Below are 15,704 nucleotides of genomic sequence, written 5' to 3'. Positions count from 1 at the left end.
GCATTAATTCATGGTTTTTAGTAACCGGTATCAGTATGTTGTTACTTCGGCATAATTTTGAAACGTGTATTACAATTAAATCACGGTCAAATATGTTCATCTTGTTGTAGTTGTAGCCCCCTTGCCAGCGATTCTCTCTCTAGTTTAGCATACTCAGCCCGACTCAGCCTGGTTGTTCCTGGCCCTAAAACCCCGATTTAGTCGGGCCAGAAAAAAGGTGAAAAAGTAGCCCCAGGCCAAAACTAGGCCAAGTGGAAGCGCAACCAAAAACGGGCCCCGCACGGCTCGGCACGCTTAAAGCGAGCTACCCGCTGCAGTGGAAACGCGTCATTAGTACGGTTTTGTTAGGCCTTGTTAAGCCCGGTTCACTTTAATGCTGCGCTGCCATTACAGTTTAGGAACTGGGGTAGTATATAGTAATGCAGTGAAGGCGGAGCCGTGACGTCATCTTCAGAAAAACAACATCAGCCGTTAGCTGTTAGCACTCAAGCTCCTCATATCTGTTCAGAAACTAGACAAAAGTTAAACAAGTAGAAACCACAGACTGTCTGTGTCATGGAGAATACAGTCGCTGCTTTATTTATGTCTGTATAGGCCGTTGTTGTGAGTGTGGACGGTCGGAGCATATACTGCGTTAGCTTAGCCGATCTCCATTTAGACACACGCATTTTAAAAGGTTTTTCGCCTGCCGTCTGTCTGCAGACTTGTCAAAGCATTAATTCATGGTTTTTACTAACCGGTATAATTTTGAAACGTGTATTACAATTAAATCACTGTCAAATATGTTCATCTTGTTGTAGTTGTAGCCCCCTTGCCAGCGATTCTCCCACTAGTTTAGCATATTCAGCCCGGTTGTTGGCCCCGATAGAACCAAGATTGTGTCGGGCCGGCTAGTTTCCCTATAGTATTGTAATAGGAGAACACATGTCTAGGCTCTTTGTGTTCATTATACTGCATCATGTACAGAGATTGAAAGCAAGGCTTACAGTACAATAGCTTGGTTTCACTTGACGTCACACTGCTGCGTTCCTTTTGCGCGAAATTCCATTGGAGGTCAGGAAGTAATTTTCTACAGAGGATCTAGCTGCTGTTACCATTGTGAAAATGCCGGTGTGTTGTGTAGTTTATGGTTGTTTCAATCGATCCGGCAGAGAGAAAAATAAGAGGTTTTACCGAGTGCCGAAGGTTGTCGTCCATAAAGCTGAGCAATTTAAGAAGCTAACCGAAGAACGCCGGAAAAAATGGCTTTCAAACCTACATCTGCGGTCGGGAGGAGCAGAGTCGTCTAATGCACGTGTCTGCAGCGACCACTTCATCAGAGGTATTAGCTAACTTGGTTTTTGTGGCTTTGTTTATGTATTATTGGGTTGTGGTGAAATGCTTATTTACCTAGTAATACTGATCATGTTTAAGTTACCTGTAGTCTAATATGGACTTTGTTGGGACTTTTTAGGGTGCCCTAGCGCTTTGGGTGACGTTGAGTCGGTAGACTGAGCTCCCACTGTTAGCCTCTGTTACCACACAACAAGTAAGCCCAGATCAGAGGCATCTCTTCGACGAGAGCAGAGGATGGAGCTCAAGGAAGACCAACAAAGACAATCAGAATGTGCAGAGGCTTTGTTGGATCTCCTGCAGACAACCGAGAGCCCAGAACCGACGCAGCCCCCGTCTGACAGCCCACAACCAGAGGACACCAGTGGGATATTAAATGACCAACAAGGTAAATTAACCACCAGCATTATTATTAAATATTACAAATGTGATTGTCAAAAAATCAATGCAAACTTTGAATTAGGTTTAGAAAATAGAGTACTAACTTGAGAATCTGCAATAATTGGAACAGAGAACTTGCATGTCTGTAAAAAGGTTGTCAAAAAGATAACTTCACAACAATTCACATTCATATTTGACTATTTTAAATAACTAATTATGCTTGCTACTGCTATATTGTATGCAGATGCAGGATGCCAGACTGATTTAACGATGGAGGACATCGAGAGGATGGAGGATGTTCTGAGACAGAACACAACAGAGCTGGGAGATCTTCGGACAAAGGCACTGGACACAAAATTCAACCAGGAGTCCTTTGAGAACAACGAAGAGAAGACAAAGTTTTAGACCGGGCTCCCCAACTTCTTAGTTTTACTTCAGGTTTTTCAACTGTGCGAGCCCTACATCACCTGTGGCCCTATGTCTGTGCTCTCCAAATTTGAACAGTTCATTTTAGTTTCGCTGAGGCTGAGACTAAATCTCCCTCTGAAAGATTTGGCTTTCAGGTTCAACATCTCTCTCTCCACTGCTTCTAGAATGTGGCATAAGTTAATTGACATACTTCACGAGAGTACAGAATTTATAATTGAGTGGCCAGAGCGACATGTACTTCAAGCTACAATGCCAATGGGATTCAGACAGGCATTTGGATGTAGAGTTGCTGTGATTGTTGACTGTTTTTATTGAGAGGCCCTCTAATTTACTAGCTAGAGCACAAGCATGGTCCAACTACAAGCATCACCATACTGTTACATTTCTGATTGGTGTTGCTCCCCAAGGCTATGTCACTTGCATATCTTGTGCCTGGGGAGGAAGAGTTAGTGATAAACAGATCACAATACAGAGTGGGCTCCTAAAAAACCTGTTACCTGGAGATATTGTCCTAGCAGACCGTGGGTTCGATATTGGCGATAGTGTGGGATTTTACTGTGCTTCACTAAAGATGCCTGCATTCACCAGGGGGAAAAGTCAGCTGTCAGCATACGAGGTGGAAGAGACAAGAAAAATAGCTAATGTGCGTATTCATGTCGAAAGAGTCGGAGGATTAGTCAGAAGAAAATATCAGATTCTGCAAAGCAGGGCTGTGCCCATACAATAGCGTGGCGTGGGAAAAAAATTAGGGGAAGCCAATAATACGTCCTTTCTTTTGGGTCGGGGGTGTGGTGGTCAATATAATAACGTAACCAGATGAGTGATTACAGCACCCGGTATCATTTTACACACATTTGTATCATTACGATGCAGGACTTACACACGCCTGTTATCTAACCGACATGTCCGCACGCACTCTCCAGCCCAAACTCTAATAAGCATTCATTCACAAACTAAATCAGGAGACCTTTAACGTTTTACGTCCGATTCGCTCCTTTTTTCCCTCTCTGTACACAGCTCCAGTTTGGGCATCGGCCTGTCATCAGATTGCATTTGTTGTTGCTGCTGTAGCGGAAGTTTAGTACAATTATTTTTTGAGTAAATACTCCAAATCTTCACCCTCCATAATTGCACTTGCTTCAGTTGCTTGCTACTTTCTAACGGCGGTGAGAGTGGTGCAGTGACGCTATCTATCTTCTATCGATTCGATTTATGATTCAAAAATTATAAAAGTAGGGTAGACATGTGGATATTATCCGACTGAACAAAACGTGCATTTATCTAACAGGTTCGTTTTCCACTGACCTTATTTCGAGCTATTTTCCTAAATCCTATGGAGAAATCCCATGTCGAGGGAACCCGAGCGCAGCTTACTTGTTGCAGTGACGCGTCCTAAAACCCGCGGGTTTTAGGACGCGTCACTGCAACACTAAATTGATGCGATTTGATTGGATTGTGAGGCAAGGGAAGCCGCCCGCCTCTTGCTTCCCTTGGCCTGGCCCTGACTAATCACAGGTTGGCAGGGGCATCACGTGAGCCTCATCTGATTGGTCAATCTCTCCATTTGTTTCACCAAGGGAAGCCAATTTCGGCTGGCCTCCTCTCGCAAAAGTGAGTGCAATCTACTGTTTCACCATAACATCTAGAGGGGCGCTGTTTCACTCTTTGTAAAATACTCAATGAGAATGGGGGAGAGACTGGCCGGCAGCAACACACAACAAAGAATTTCCGAAACTAAACGAAGTGTTTTTATTTATTTATTAAAATTATAACTACACTCCGAAAAAACATGAGAGCACATGCTAACAAAACCAGGTGAGGCACTAGCATTAATTGACAAGATTGGGGTTATTTGCTGTGCCTTGTCTAATCTGTCAGTGTCTGTCGTCCCATTGGAGTAAAGTCATGGAGCTGTAGTCTTGTAAATAAGAAACCATGTATTATTCAGTATCATTTAATCTTTTCAGTAAACATCTTTTTGTGTGTTGTAAATTGTGTAGCCCTACTCAATATACAACTTTCATCTACATTCAGGCTTAATTCATTCAACAATATTCTAGAGATGACAATTGGTCTGGTGACGCTCCCATGTATGGCCATTGAGGGTTATTGTAAATGTAAATAAGAAACCATGTATTATTCAGTCTTCTTAGTATCATTTAATCTTTTCAGTAAACATCTTTTTTACAATAGCAATATATCACACAGCCCTACTTCCTCTAGTGAGTGTGGTCAGTGAATATGAAGGTGCTGTAATGCAGGTTAAAGAGCTGCCACTGTGCAAATAATAATGCAACAAGGAGAGAACCACAACTTCCGGGACCAGGACAGACCACAGGTGCTGGTAATCACGCCTTCTCTCCCTCCTGATCATCTTGCAACTGAAACTGAAAAATGGAACAGCAGACAGGGAGAGGAGGCTTTTAGTCACCTGATAGTTATGCACTATCATGTTCTTGTGGAAAATTTTTTATTTTTTATTACTTTATTACTTTTACCTTTCCCCTTGTAAGTTGCTGTCCCAACACTTCAGGGAGAACACATAGTCTGAAGAAACTCTCAACTCTGGGAATGATGTTGTCCCACAGGTCCACATCACGCACAATTCTCTCTACAAAGAGGTCATTTTTAGTCCAGACAACAAAGTCGCAGTAGTCAACGACGTGGAGCTGAGCCTGTATTTGATGGTAGTAGGCATGTCTCCTGTCCAGCTTCACAGTGCCCCCATCGTTGACGAGACAGAAGCCCTGTTCTCCAGCACACAGGCGAAGATTGGCCTCCTCTTGTTTACTGTGTGGGCACTAAAAGTTCAATGAAAAGAAAAGCAATATATTGTACTGTAAATAAGTGTCTGCAGCTCAAAATGTATTGGGAGAGGATCCCCAGACTCAGGATCACGTCACAATCCTATACTTACCCGCTTTACTGTAGCACAATACTGAACAAATAACTTACCTTTATCTCACAGATACCAGTTCCATGGCAGGTGCACGTGACACATCCGTCTGGCGACGCTCCCATGTATGGCCATTGAGGGTTCAGCCAAAGCCCGCTGTCTTTACAGCTGAAACCCTGGTGGTGCAGACTTTGTACTCCTTCATACTGCTTTCGGGCAGTTGCCTCGTATTTGCATCCATACCTGTAATGTATACAACAAGGAACAGAAATAGAACATTGTACATTATAAAACGGACAAGTCAAATCAAGCAATCTGATTGGTTCTTAGCCGTGATATAATCAGCGTATACCACAGGTAGAATTGCAAGTTACTTTTCACAACAAGTCGGTATCCCTCCGCGTCTGAGAAAAACTGTATACAGTTGCGTTGAAAAGCAAACTGCCTGCAGTTTGCTTTTCAAACTGGAACAAGGAAGCAGCGGAGAAGTAACGGGGCAGAAACCCTCCTTTTTACGCAGCGGTCCAGACGCTTCACGTCGGGCCGAACCACGCCCCTTAGCTGTGATATAATGAACAAATACCACGGCCTGTCGTGAGCTATTGCTTAATTATACCATGGTCTGGGTGAATACTCCATTCTGATTGGCTCCCTAATCCCTAATAAATACCTTGTTGCAGCTGTAGAGAACTTGTGTGCCTCTGGGTAGCATATGGACTTGATCAAGGACTTTGATGGCTGTGCAAGACTAGTCTGTAGAACCTGCTTCAGTCTTGAGGCTGTGATCCTTCCTGCTCTTTGGCTAAACCATATTGGTGATAAGCTCTGGTTTCTGGTCTCCTCCTCTACTGCCTGGACCTGTGGCTGTGTCAGCTCTTCCTGTCTGAAGTCCTGGCATGCATTCTGCAACTCTGTTGGGGAGAGCTGTAGCATCTCTGGTGTCCTATACTGAGGTAGTGGTTTAGGTAGTTTGCTCACAGATTTAGGGACAAATTCTTTGTAATATGGTTCCCTGGACATCAGTGCAGCACTTCTTGGGGAATTTCTGCTCAAAGTCTTGAAAAACTGCATATACCTCTCTGATCCTCGCTCCAATTTTGAACCCTGGACTGTGGGACGCTGAAATGTGTGCTTCTCACCTGTCCTTCCAGCAATGGCATCATCCAGTTTTTGCTTTTTGAATTTTGCGGATGAAAAGTCTATCATCGCAACTGGAGCAGCAGGAATCTGCACATGTGAGAGACAGACCAACATGTATGTGAACATACATGTAGGTGCAGTGTAACAATGAGACGGGCAAGGACGGCATGAACAGCTGACTGACCACTGGGGTCTGAATACCTTTTTGACATGTGATGGCATTAGCCACTTGCACTTCTCAGTGGTGCAGGATGCAGTCTCTCATCTTCACACCTGCTTCGATTGCAAACAGAACTGCTCCAACATGTGAGCAGGATTCTGACAAACTGTATAGACAGAGACATACTAGAATAACTAGATTGATCGTAAAAGCTAGTAATGGTATAACATGAATATTATAGCAGGCATTATTTTGTCTGAGCTTAAGTGTTGTGTCAAATATGCTTTGGGTTGGGATATGTATTTTATGACTTACCCAGCCATACAGTTACAGTGTGCTGTAACAACCTCTCCATCTTCTTTAGCTACAATCCACGTTTTTAAAATGGTGTTTCTCCAGACCTCTGGGAATGGTTGACCTACAAAATTGAAGCTCCAGTTAACAACTTGCTAGTTAGTAACATACATTTAACAACATCAAGCCATAGCTAGCTAGTATAGTTATGTTACGTCCCCAGCTCGTTTCGGGGTAAAAGGGAAGCAACACATAACCAGATGGTCTTGGTAAAGAGGTTGTTTTTAATATTAACCTCAACATAGAGTGATATAAACAACGTGCATGCTGTTCAAAGGCTCTGAGCTGGCTATACACAACAGTACACGAAGGCCACAGAATATCACAGTCACGAATCAGGACACTTAAGACAGAACTGGTGAGACGTTTCGCACAAGTACAACGCCGTCACCAAAACAAAATATATCCTAAGCTAAACACATACACTCACATCAATATCCTAAGTACACACACACCATAAGCACCCGAGTTAACCTCTGTTAACAATATCGTAAGGAAACACACATCATAAGCACCCGAGTTAACCTCTGTTAACAATATCGTAAGGACACACACATAAGCACCAATAACACACAAACATTCTGAGGTATGGTAGCATGGCGTCCTAGCACAGATCCAGCGCCCCGAATGTCAACAACGTTGCAGCTTAAGTAGCGTCATCAAGAGGAACGAAACAACGTCTCCGAGGCGGTAACCATAGTACCTACATGTAATCATAACACACATATATACACACACACAGAACACTCACAGGCCAGTTAATGCTGAAGGCAAGGCGACAGCCGTAACACTGCCTTACATGAGTCCATGTAGCTAAAGTTAGCTAGCTATATGTCTCCTAATAATGCTACTTAGAGGTAAGAAGGTATAGGTAGTTAACACTCACCCGGGCAAAAACAAGGCGACATTTGTTTAATGCCTTTTTGGTGCCGAGGTCATTCACCCATCCACACACGAAGTAGTTGAAAGCTTCCAGGCTTTTATACGCTTTCATTTGGCTAGCCGTGCAGTAGGAGGTATGAAGGACGAGGTAGCTGGTGATATCCATCGCCTCGACAGCGGGCAAATCTGATAAATCACGAGAAAAGTCGCTCTTTTTCAGCTGATACGGATCGTATCCGATGTGTGCTGTGATTTTTTCACGATATCTGCGGCGTGCAGGTTCATTGAATTGTTTGACATGGTCGGTGTCCTCCATGATTCCTGCGTTGATGAATGATTGCGTTTAAACAACTGGCGTGGCTCGCTGCAAAAGTTGAGCAATGTTCAACTTTTTCAGAAGCGTCAGCCAATCGAATCATATGCCAGTACAAGTTCTAGCCAATCAAACCGCTGCTTGTGTGTCAGGGGCGGGAGATTCATGTGATTGGTTGTTGGTCGAGTTTCAGACACGCCCGCCGGCAAGTGACAACGCACGCCGCTGTGTGGACGGGCCGTAATATTGTTGATGAGTGGGTCGCTGTTTTGTTTAAATCTTGTGCTTTCCTACCACACAGATTAGAACAAATAATGTGCTGACATGCAGGAGGCGGAAAACTAAGTGTAAATAAATACAGGGCATGTGTGACATCCCTCTGCAAATACAAGAGAAAGCTGCTGAACAACATAAACAGGGATGTAAACCATGCTAGTTCTTAAATATGCAGATTTAAGAACGACTTTATAAATGATTTATAAGGTAACATGCATTTAGTACATTTGTTAGGCTTTAGGGATAAACACAGCACGTTTTGCTGAGAAACACTGAATGTAAACATCAGGCTATGCTTTTCCTGAAGAAAACCCTGCAGGGTACCTTCAAATGTTTTGCTTTTATGGTCTGAAGAGTTGTATTACAGCCAAGTAACACAAATACCATCAATTCATATGTGAATGAAAAAAAATGCACACAATTTACAATATAGCGGCTAATCATTCATATTATTCTTAACCCTTTCACGCATAGAGGCTACTACAGTGGACAGCTTTTCAAAAAGGGGTTTTCTTGTTTTCAGCCACTACATAGGACCCTATTGCATCATCCCATACACTGCCACTCAGTGGAAAGTCAGTGTAAGTGCATGATACATTTCTCTAAACCAAGATGGACGACAGAAAGCCAGATGGTCCGAGGGTGTTTCTCAATCGCGAGTAAAGCTGCTCCAGAGCCACTATTTCAAGTTTTCCGAATGCCAGGAAGTATTCTTGCCTCGCTTCTGAAGCAAGAAGCTCGGAAGACATGTGCTACCAAGCAAGCATACTCGAGATTGAGAAACACCCCGAATCACTCGTCGATATCTTGCCAATCCTTTTATGGAAAGCGCCCCCGGCAGGTATAACAATGTTGGTGACATCAAGTAACAACTAAGGAATCATATAATTCATAAAAATTGTAGGGATGCACGATATTGGTTTTTTGAAACCGATACCGATAACTTCCTGCTTCTCAAGATCGATACCTGATAATAATATAATATATATTAAATGTACCTGTAGTACACCTGGTGGTAAAAAAAAGACTAGTGGTGAGCAAATGACATGAGCATTACTACTATGAACAAAACAAAACAAAGCCAAGAACAGTTTTGACTCTCGTCAAGCGCCATCATTTCTATGATGAAGTTAGAGATCGTTTTAGCCTTGGGGACGTCTCTGGCAAACTTCTTGCCTTTTTCAAAAGCCTGGTCGATAGGTAAAAGCCCCGGTGCCTTTGCAGCTGGCTTTGGATTCGCCGCTAGTTTAGCAGCACAGGCGTCTTCGTACGCTTTTAACACACCATCGTAGCGATGGCGATGTTTCAGGTGACTAATCAGGTTGGAAGTATTATAGCTCGTTGCCTTTTTCCCTCCTCGTGGAACTTCTGCATTGCATTTGTTAATACAAATAGCAAGCGAACTATCTAACTCTGAAACTTTGAAATAGTTCCATACTACCGGCGACACGTTTGTTTACTGTCCTGGCTTCACGGCCGCACACCATTTACGTCACAGCCAGGCATGAGTTAGGGAGCGCTGGATTTGTGAAAAACTCCCCTCTTCCTAAACCACTAATACCACAGTACTGGCAAAACGGGAGGAGCCAAGTGAAAAACAAGCGCCCCTCATCCCAATCCACCCACACCGCAGTATTTTTTTCTTTTTTTTTTACCCAAAAAATATATTGTATATTATCGGGGCTATTAATACTGTTATCGGGTTTATCGGGATGACTTCATAATTCCTAATATCGGGCCGATAATTATCGTGCACCACTAATAAATTGTCAAAGCATTGATTTTATGTTTGCAGGAAATTATGATTAATCACCTGATGCATCACTGGCCATATTTCAACTACAATTCATACTGTTACTGTTGCTGTTGAAAATACTTAATTTGCAAGATCTTTTTGGGCCTTAAATCAATATACTTATGTTATTATAATGGAATTTTAAGTTTGCACATCTTTATTTATAATTTTTTCCAAATGTACATGTCTTCAGTTCAAACTTTAACGCATACTGTCCACCTGGGTGGACATACAAAAACATTTTTTTTCTAAATTTGAAAAAACTAGATAAAAAGAAACTAAAGTTAAAATCTTGTTTTTCATGCCCCAAGAGCAATAAAAACACTTGGTAAAAAAATCCTGACTGAGGTTTTCATAATTCATGCATGAAAGGGTTTCTGGTTAAAATGTGTGGTTGAGAACAAAGAGTATAGTTCAAATATACATTTATGATTAAAGAAACAGTTTGAATCATATTGTTTGTGCATTTTAATCAACGGTTTGTGTTAGAAAGATAAGAAAAAAATGTTGCTCGCATGTTATTTACAGAGACTTGTTCCCATGCAGTCCAAGGTCAAAGAGTATTTACAAAAATTGTGTGACTGACAACTTAATCAGATCAGATCAGAATCTCAGTAAACTCCATCTGCTATACCACAAGTTCATAGAAAGATTAGAAGCTACATGAAAATCTATCCATAAGGAGAAAGAGGAAGGAAGGAGTGACGGTTGAGGCCAACTCTGCACTCATTGTGTTTAGTCAACATACAGCATGAGTCGTGGATTGAGCATATTGTCAGTGTTTCTTACAATGTGTTGCAGGATATTACAGCAGACTGCCAACAAAGCTAACTGATACAAATCCACACAGCACTCTTCCTTCAACAGAACAAAACAAAAGTTAAACTCATGATGTATACAGATTAAACAAACCTTAGTATAGAAGCCTGTAGTTTAATTTGCACTACACACAGCTTATTGTTTAAGGGAAAAAAACAGTGTCATTATTTTCTGTCTGTTTGAAACGCTGCGATGTGGGAAACTGCCACATCACTAATTACAGCAAGCAACTAGCAGCAGGGGACTCAATTTAGCACAATGGGACACTACATAAACAAAGAAAACCCACAAAACCCTAAATCAACATTTCATTTGACTTGACAGGCTCTCAGGAAATCTTAAAACACAACAAGGCCTTCATGTTGCTTCTGACAACAAAACACCTCCCACTGAGTTCCCATTGTTGTCTTGGCTTCTAGAGTTTCTCCCTCACTATTTGTTTTTCAACGAGACGGTTTGCAGAGCTGTATAACACAGAGAATGGAGGGACCTCCAGTTAAACGTCTCATGGGCAAAAATTCACAACAGCAGCACGACTGAGAGATGTCACTTACAGAAAACACATAATCTATTATGAAACATTTTAGACTAATAAATACTCACACCTTCATAACCTTTTTTGAAGATTCAACAAAGTCAAACAAGGTGTGTTCCAAAGAAAAGGGGTGAACTTTGGGTGAGGAAAAACAAGCTAAAATGAGCACACCTGAAATGTGTGATATTCTCTCACAGCACAGGAACACTGTGTGTAAGCATGACTAAGGTAAATCCAGTAGATGAAGTTGAAGCAGGAAGTTGGTCTCTAAACTGTGATGGACGTTTACAACAGATAGTCTTGGTCAGAAGTTCTTTACTTCCCTTTGTTTTCTCTTCCATATACTTTATGTTACCTGAGAGTTTGTTTAAACCCGTCTGATTTTCTGGCTGCTCGTCTTTCCTTCCCCGTCAGACTTCTTTATGGACGACAGAGTTGTTCAAAACAGTCCCAAAACTAGCAAAGAAGAACCAATCTGTAGTAAACCAGAATTATACATTGGTAAAATTCCCAGTTTTAAAACTCATGTCTTTTCGAGGAAAGAGTATTTTACTTTTAATATATAAAAGCAATACTGATTGGCCTACTTGTTCTTAGACCGGTATGGAACTAATGAATGAATGAAATCGCAAGACATGCTTTTTTTTTAAATCAATATTTGAATTTAGATTGGCGACTTAAACAAAGCTAGCTAATGTTTAAAAATTAAACCATTAAGCTAAACCAATGTTTAACATTTTTTTAATGGTTTGATGGAGCTAATGCATTTTACGAGCAAAGCAAGCACAGCAAAGCTATCTGCGAATTTAAGCATGCGACAAAAAAGTCATTCAGTCTGTGTTTAAAACTGAAGAATAGTAAGATCTTTGCAACACGAGATGGTGGTGCTCATGGGAAAACCAGTCTGGATTCTAGGAACACACTACCAGTCAATGGCGCGGTAAATCAACACCAAATTAAAAGTTCCTTATAGTTGGTTTAAGATTTGTTGAACTTTCTTTTGTTACTGTATTAAGTATGGAGGAAAATAGAGAGGGTTGTGTTTTCTGACACTTGGTGAGTTCCTTGGAACACCGGGGACACATATTCATGTATGAAAGACATACAAAAGTGCATTTTGCATGATAGGTCCCCTTTAAGTCAATTACACAAATAGATTCAACAAGAGATCCGAAATATGCAGATGTAATGCTGGATTTAGAGTTGATAAAATGCAAAATAATCCCAGTCCTAAATCTGCAGTCATTATATTCCTGTCATGTAGAACTCAATAACTCCCAGGGGATGCTACAACCCTGACATGCTGATGCAGCAGATCCTCTGAAGATGTTTGAGGGATGCTTGCCATGGCATGCGCTTTATAAAATCACTCGAGACATTATTAATGAAAATAAACTGTGGCCTCCCACTGTCAAGGCTCACAGTCCGCCCTTTTTCAGGCCTGCTGAGGTAAGCACTTGACCTATGTGTGTGTTTAGGCTGGGAACAATTTGAATATAACATCCGGTTGAGTTTGAGGGCTGTGGGAGAGACTTTCCAATGTTAAGTTTGTTTCTTCTTCTTTGTTGTGTTATCATCTCGTTCTAAGTATTGGACATTTGTTTACAAATGATGCAGCTGCGCCTAATAAATAGAAAGAGCTTTTTTTAGCTTTGTTACTTTAATGAAGTATAAACACACTACAGAGCTGCTGTGCACACATGCAGCATACATCCAATTAACCAACAATAAAGTATTGTGTGGGAAACACTGAATTAAGTTCCTATTTCTTCCTAGTAACACAGTAACTGTGGAGTTCTGGTCCCATGAAAAGTGCCTCTGTTTCGAGCCAAAAGCGGCTGCATACACATCACAGGGGGAATGCCATTCATTTTAAGAATTCATGCTATTGCTGTGCCCTAAGGCAAGTCATCCAAATCCTGTTAACCACTCTCTCTTACATACACACCAGGAAGTAGACCACTGATTGTTTTGTGTTGTTATTGGCATGTAGAGTCTACCATTGTGTCCCAATAGACAATAAATGATCCTCTTGTAACCACGAGTTGACTACATTTTGGTCCAATGCTTTCCAACAGAGCTGGAAGGTAAAGCCTATTATTGGTATTTCAGCATTTCTAGTTTACAAAAAGTCAGCATCCCTATTTATTTGTTATGGGGCAGACCTATATTTCCTTAAGTCCCAATGATGCTACAGGTTTACAAAGGCTCACAAAACTGGAACAATCTGTCCTAGATCAGAAAAGTAATAGGTGGGAGATTTTAGTGTGAATGCAAAGAAATCCATCTGTACCACAGATTTCACAAGCAAAGAACAGTTTCCAGGTGTATGTTACTTGAGTAAAAAGATAAGAAAAACAATAAGATTTGTTTTGGAGAGATGGATGCAGGGGTCCTTGATAAGGAAAATGTTGATTTATGGTCTGGAATGGAGTTGAGGTCTGAGCAGGAAATGAGTCCGTATACAAGAGGCACTTTGTTATGTCTAAACCCAACAAACCTGCCATGCCTGATGCACACTTTGATAAAAAGGCAACTAAGACGGACCACAAAGACTGTATGGAGCCCTCCAGGATACATTTGACATTGTAAAATAAATAGTTTGACTTTCTGAGCAGAAAGAATACACTAAATTGCCTCAATGATGTACAGATAGTGTGTTGTAAAGCTAAAAAGGGAACAGCAGCAATCAGAAGCAATTAATTAAACCTTCGCACACCTGTGCACAGTTCGTACTTTACTTTCAGGTGTGTCCGTAAACTTACAAAAGCAACGGGACATACGCATAGTGTTATAGTAACCAGCTTTTACTTGACGCTTAACATCATTCTTATAAATAGTACAATAAAATCCAGTAGAATCCTGATTAATTTACCTTGTAGGTTGCGGTGGAGAGTCCGGGGCAGCAGCTCTACCAAGACTGCTAAGAAAATCTTGAAGCGACGTGTTCTTCTTCCTTTTTATATATCGTATTATCCACACACTTGTCACTTTACAAAGGTTTCTGTTAACTAAACAATATGTTACATGTCTTTTTTCTCTCTCTCTCGCGTCTCTTCCTGCCTCTGAAAGCGCGTCTGTTGTTGTGCTGGGAGCTGGACAGGCGTTGCTTGTGTTTACACACCGGACGCTAAACTAGCGACAAACGAAACAACTATATCCGGTTAGGAATTTCAAAATAAGATAGCCTACTCTTTTACCCTTCGAGTAGGATCACAATTGATAAAACCCCATTTCCGGCATAACAAGAAATGAATAAGATAGACATTTACAAAAAAGATCCTGTAAATCATTCAAATAAAAAACTCAAAATAATGACTCAGTAGCCTACTGTCTTAAATTAATGATTTTGCACTTTGTCAAAACAATGAGAAATGTCAGCAAGAAAAGGACTAACTTATATCTCAAAATACTGATTTAATAACTCAAAATATAAACTTAATATCTTACAATAACGAGCAACGTTCCCATTATTTAAAAAAAAACTCTACCAGAATAATATCTCATTATTTTGAGTTTCTAAGGCGTTATTCTGTTTTTCATAACATTAGCAGAAAGGGCCGGGGCTTTATCACAAGAGGTTTAAGAGACTAAAAATAGAAAAAAGTAACATAGAAATTATAAAAGAGCAATTAGAAAACATTATGTCTAACAGTGGTGTGATGTTAGGAGCAGAGGCAGCAAATACATGTCTGTAAACCAGACAAATATATAATGTGATTAGTATAGCATACAGTCGTAATGATAATTGTCTGTTTCAAAAGATAAATAAACAGTTAAACACATTAATATAACATAGCACATTATAATACAGATATAACATACTGTATGGTTGTGGAATCATCACCTCTTACATTAGGAGCTAATCGGGGAAAACACGATCAAAAACTGGCAAAGGACTATAAATAGCAGAGGCTATGAAACTACAAATTAAGATTCAATGACAACACATATTATTGAACATAGCATATAAGCATAATAATACACTTTGTCCTAGTGTTGTTGGCTTGTGCAAAATTGCATGCTTTTGTTTTGAACCCTAACTTGCAAGCTTCCGGTATTGTCCTGCGCGAATTGCCAGGCCCACGTTGCCAGGATTCACGTCTGAACTGCTCTCTCTCTCTCTCTCGAGCTATATGATAGCGAGAGAGCGATCAGAGCAGAGATGCGAGCAATTCTAGAGATTCGATAGAGCGAGCTGAGAGCGTATCTAGAGCATCTATACTATAGAGCGCCGAGTCTCTTCTCTCTCCTCTCTCTCTCTCTCTCTCTCTCTCTCTCTCTCTCTCTCTCTCTCTCTCTCTCTCTCTCTCTCTCTCTCTCTCTCTCTCTCTCATACATACATATACACACACACACACATACATACACAGGCACAACATAGGCAAAACA

The 15,704-nt window shown here is 41.0% G+C and overlaps 2 protein-coding genes across 2 annotated transcripts in view; both read right to left on the bottom strand.

Annotated features, from left to right (window-relative positions):
- LOC117547394 (leucine zipper putative tumor suppressor 2 homolog) overlaps positions 1–14,426 on the bottom strand; it is a 54,021-nt gene extending 39,595 nt beyond the window's left edge. The window contains exon 1 of the mRNA XM_034218117.1: positions 14,188–14,426. The gene's annotated coding sequence lies outside the window, so the exon portion shown is untranslated. The remainder of the gene's footprint in view (positions 1–14,187) is intronic.
- LOC117547397 lies at positions 5,616–6,627 on the bottom strand. The gene is made up of 2 exons (XM_034218121.1): positions 6,380–6,627; positions 5,616–6,265 (listed from the first exon to the last, which is right to left on the bottom strand). Exons 1-2 carry the CDS (start codon positions 6,398–6,400, stop codon positions 5,645–5,647), a joined length of 642 nt encoding a protein of 213 aa, XP_034074012.1. The 5' UTR covers positions 6,401–6,627; the 3' UTR covers positions 5,616–5,644.
- Positions 14,427–15,704: the final 1,278 nt, after the last annotated feature.

The sequence above is a fragment of the Gymnodraco acuticeps genome, unplaced genomic scaffold, assembly GCF_902827175.1.
Source record: "Gymnodraco acuticeps unplaced genomic scaffold, fGymAcu1.1, whole genome shotgun sequence".
Taxonomy (NCBI): domain Eukaryota; kingdom Metazoa; phylum Chordata; class Actinopteri; order Perciformes; family Bathydraconidae; genus Gymnodraco; species Gymnodraco acuticeps.
This window is presented reverse-complemented; position numbering and strand designations above follow the sequence as displayed.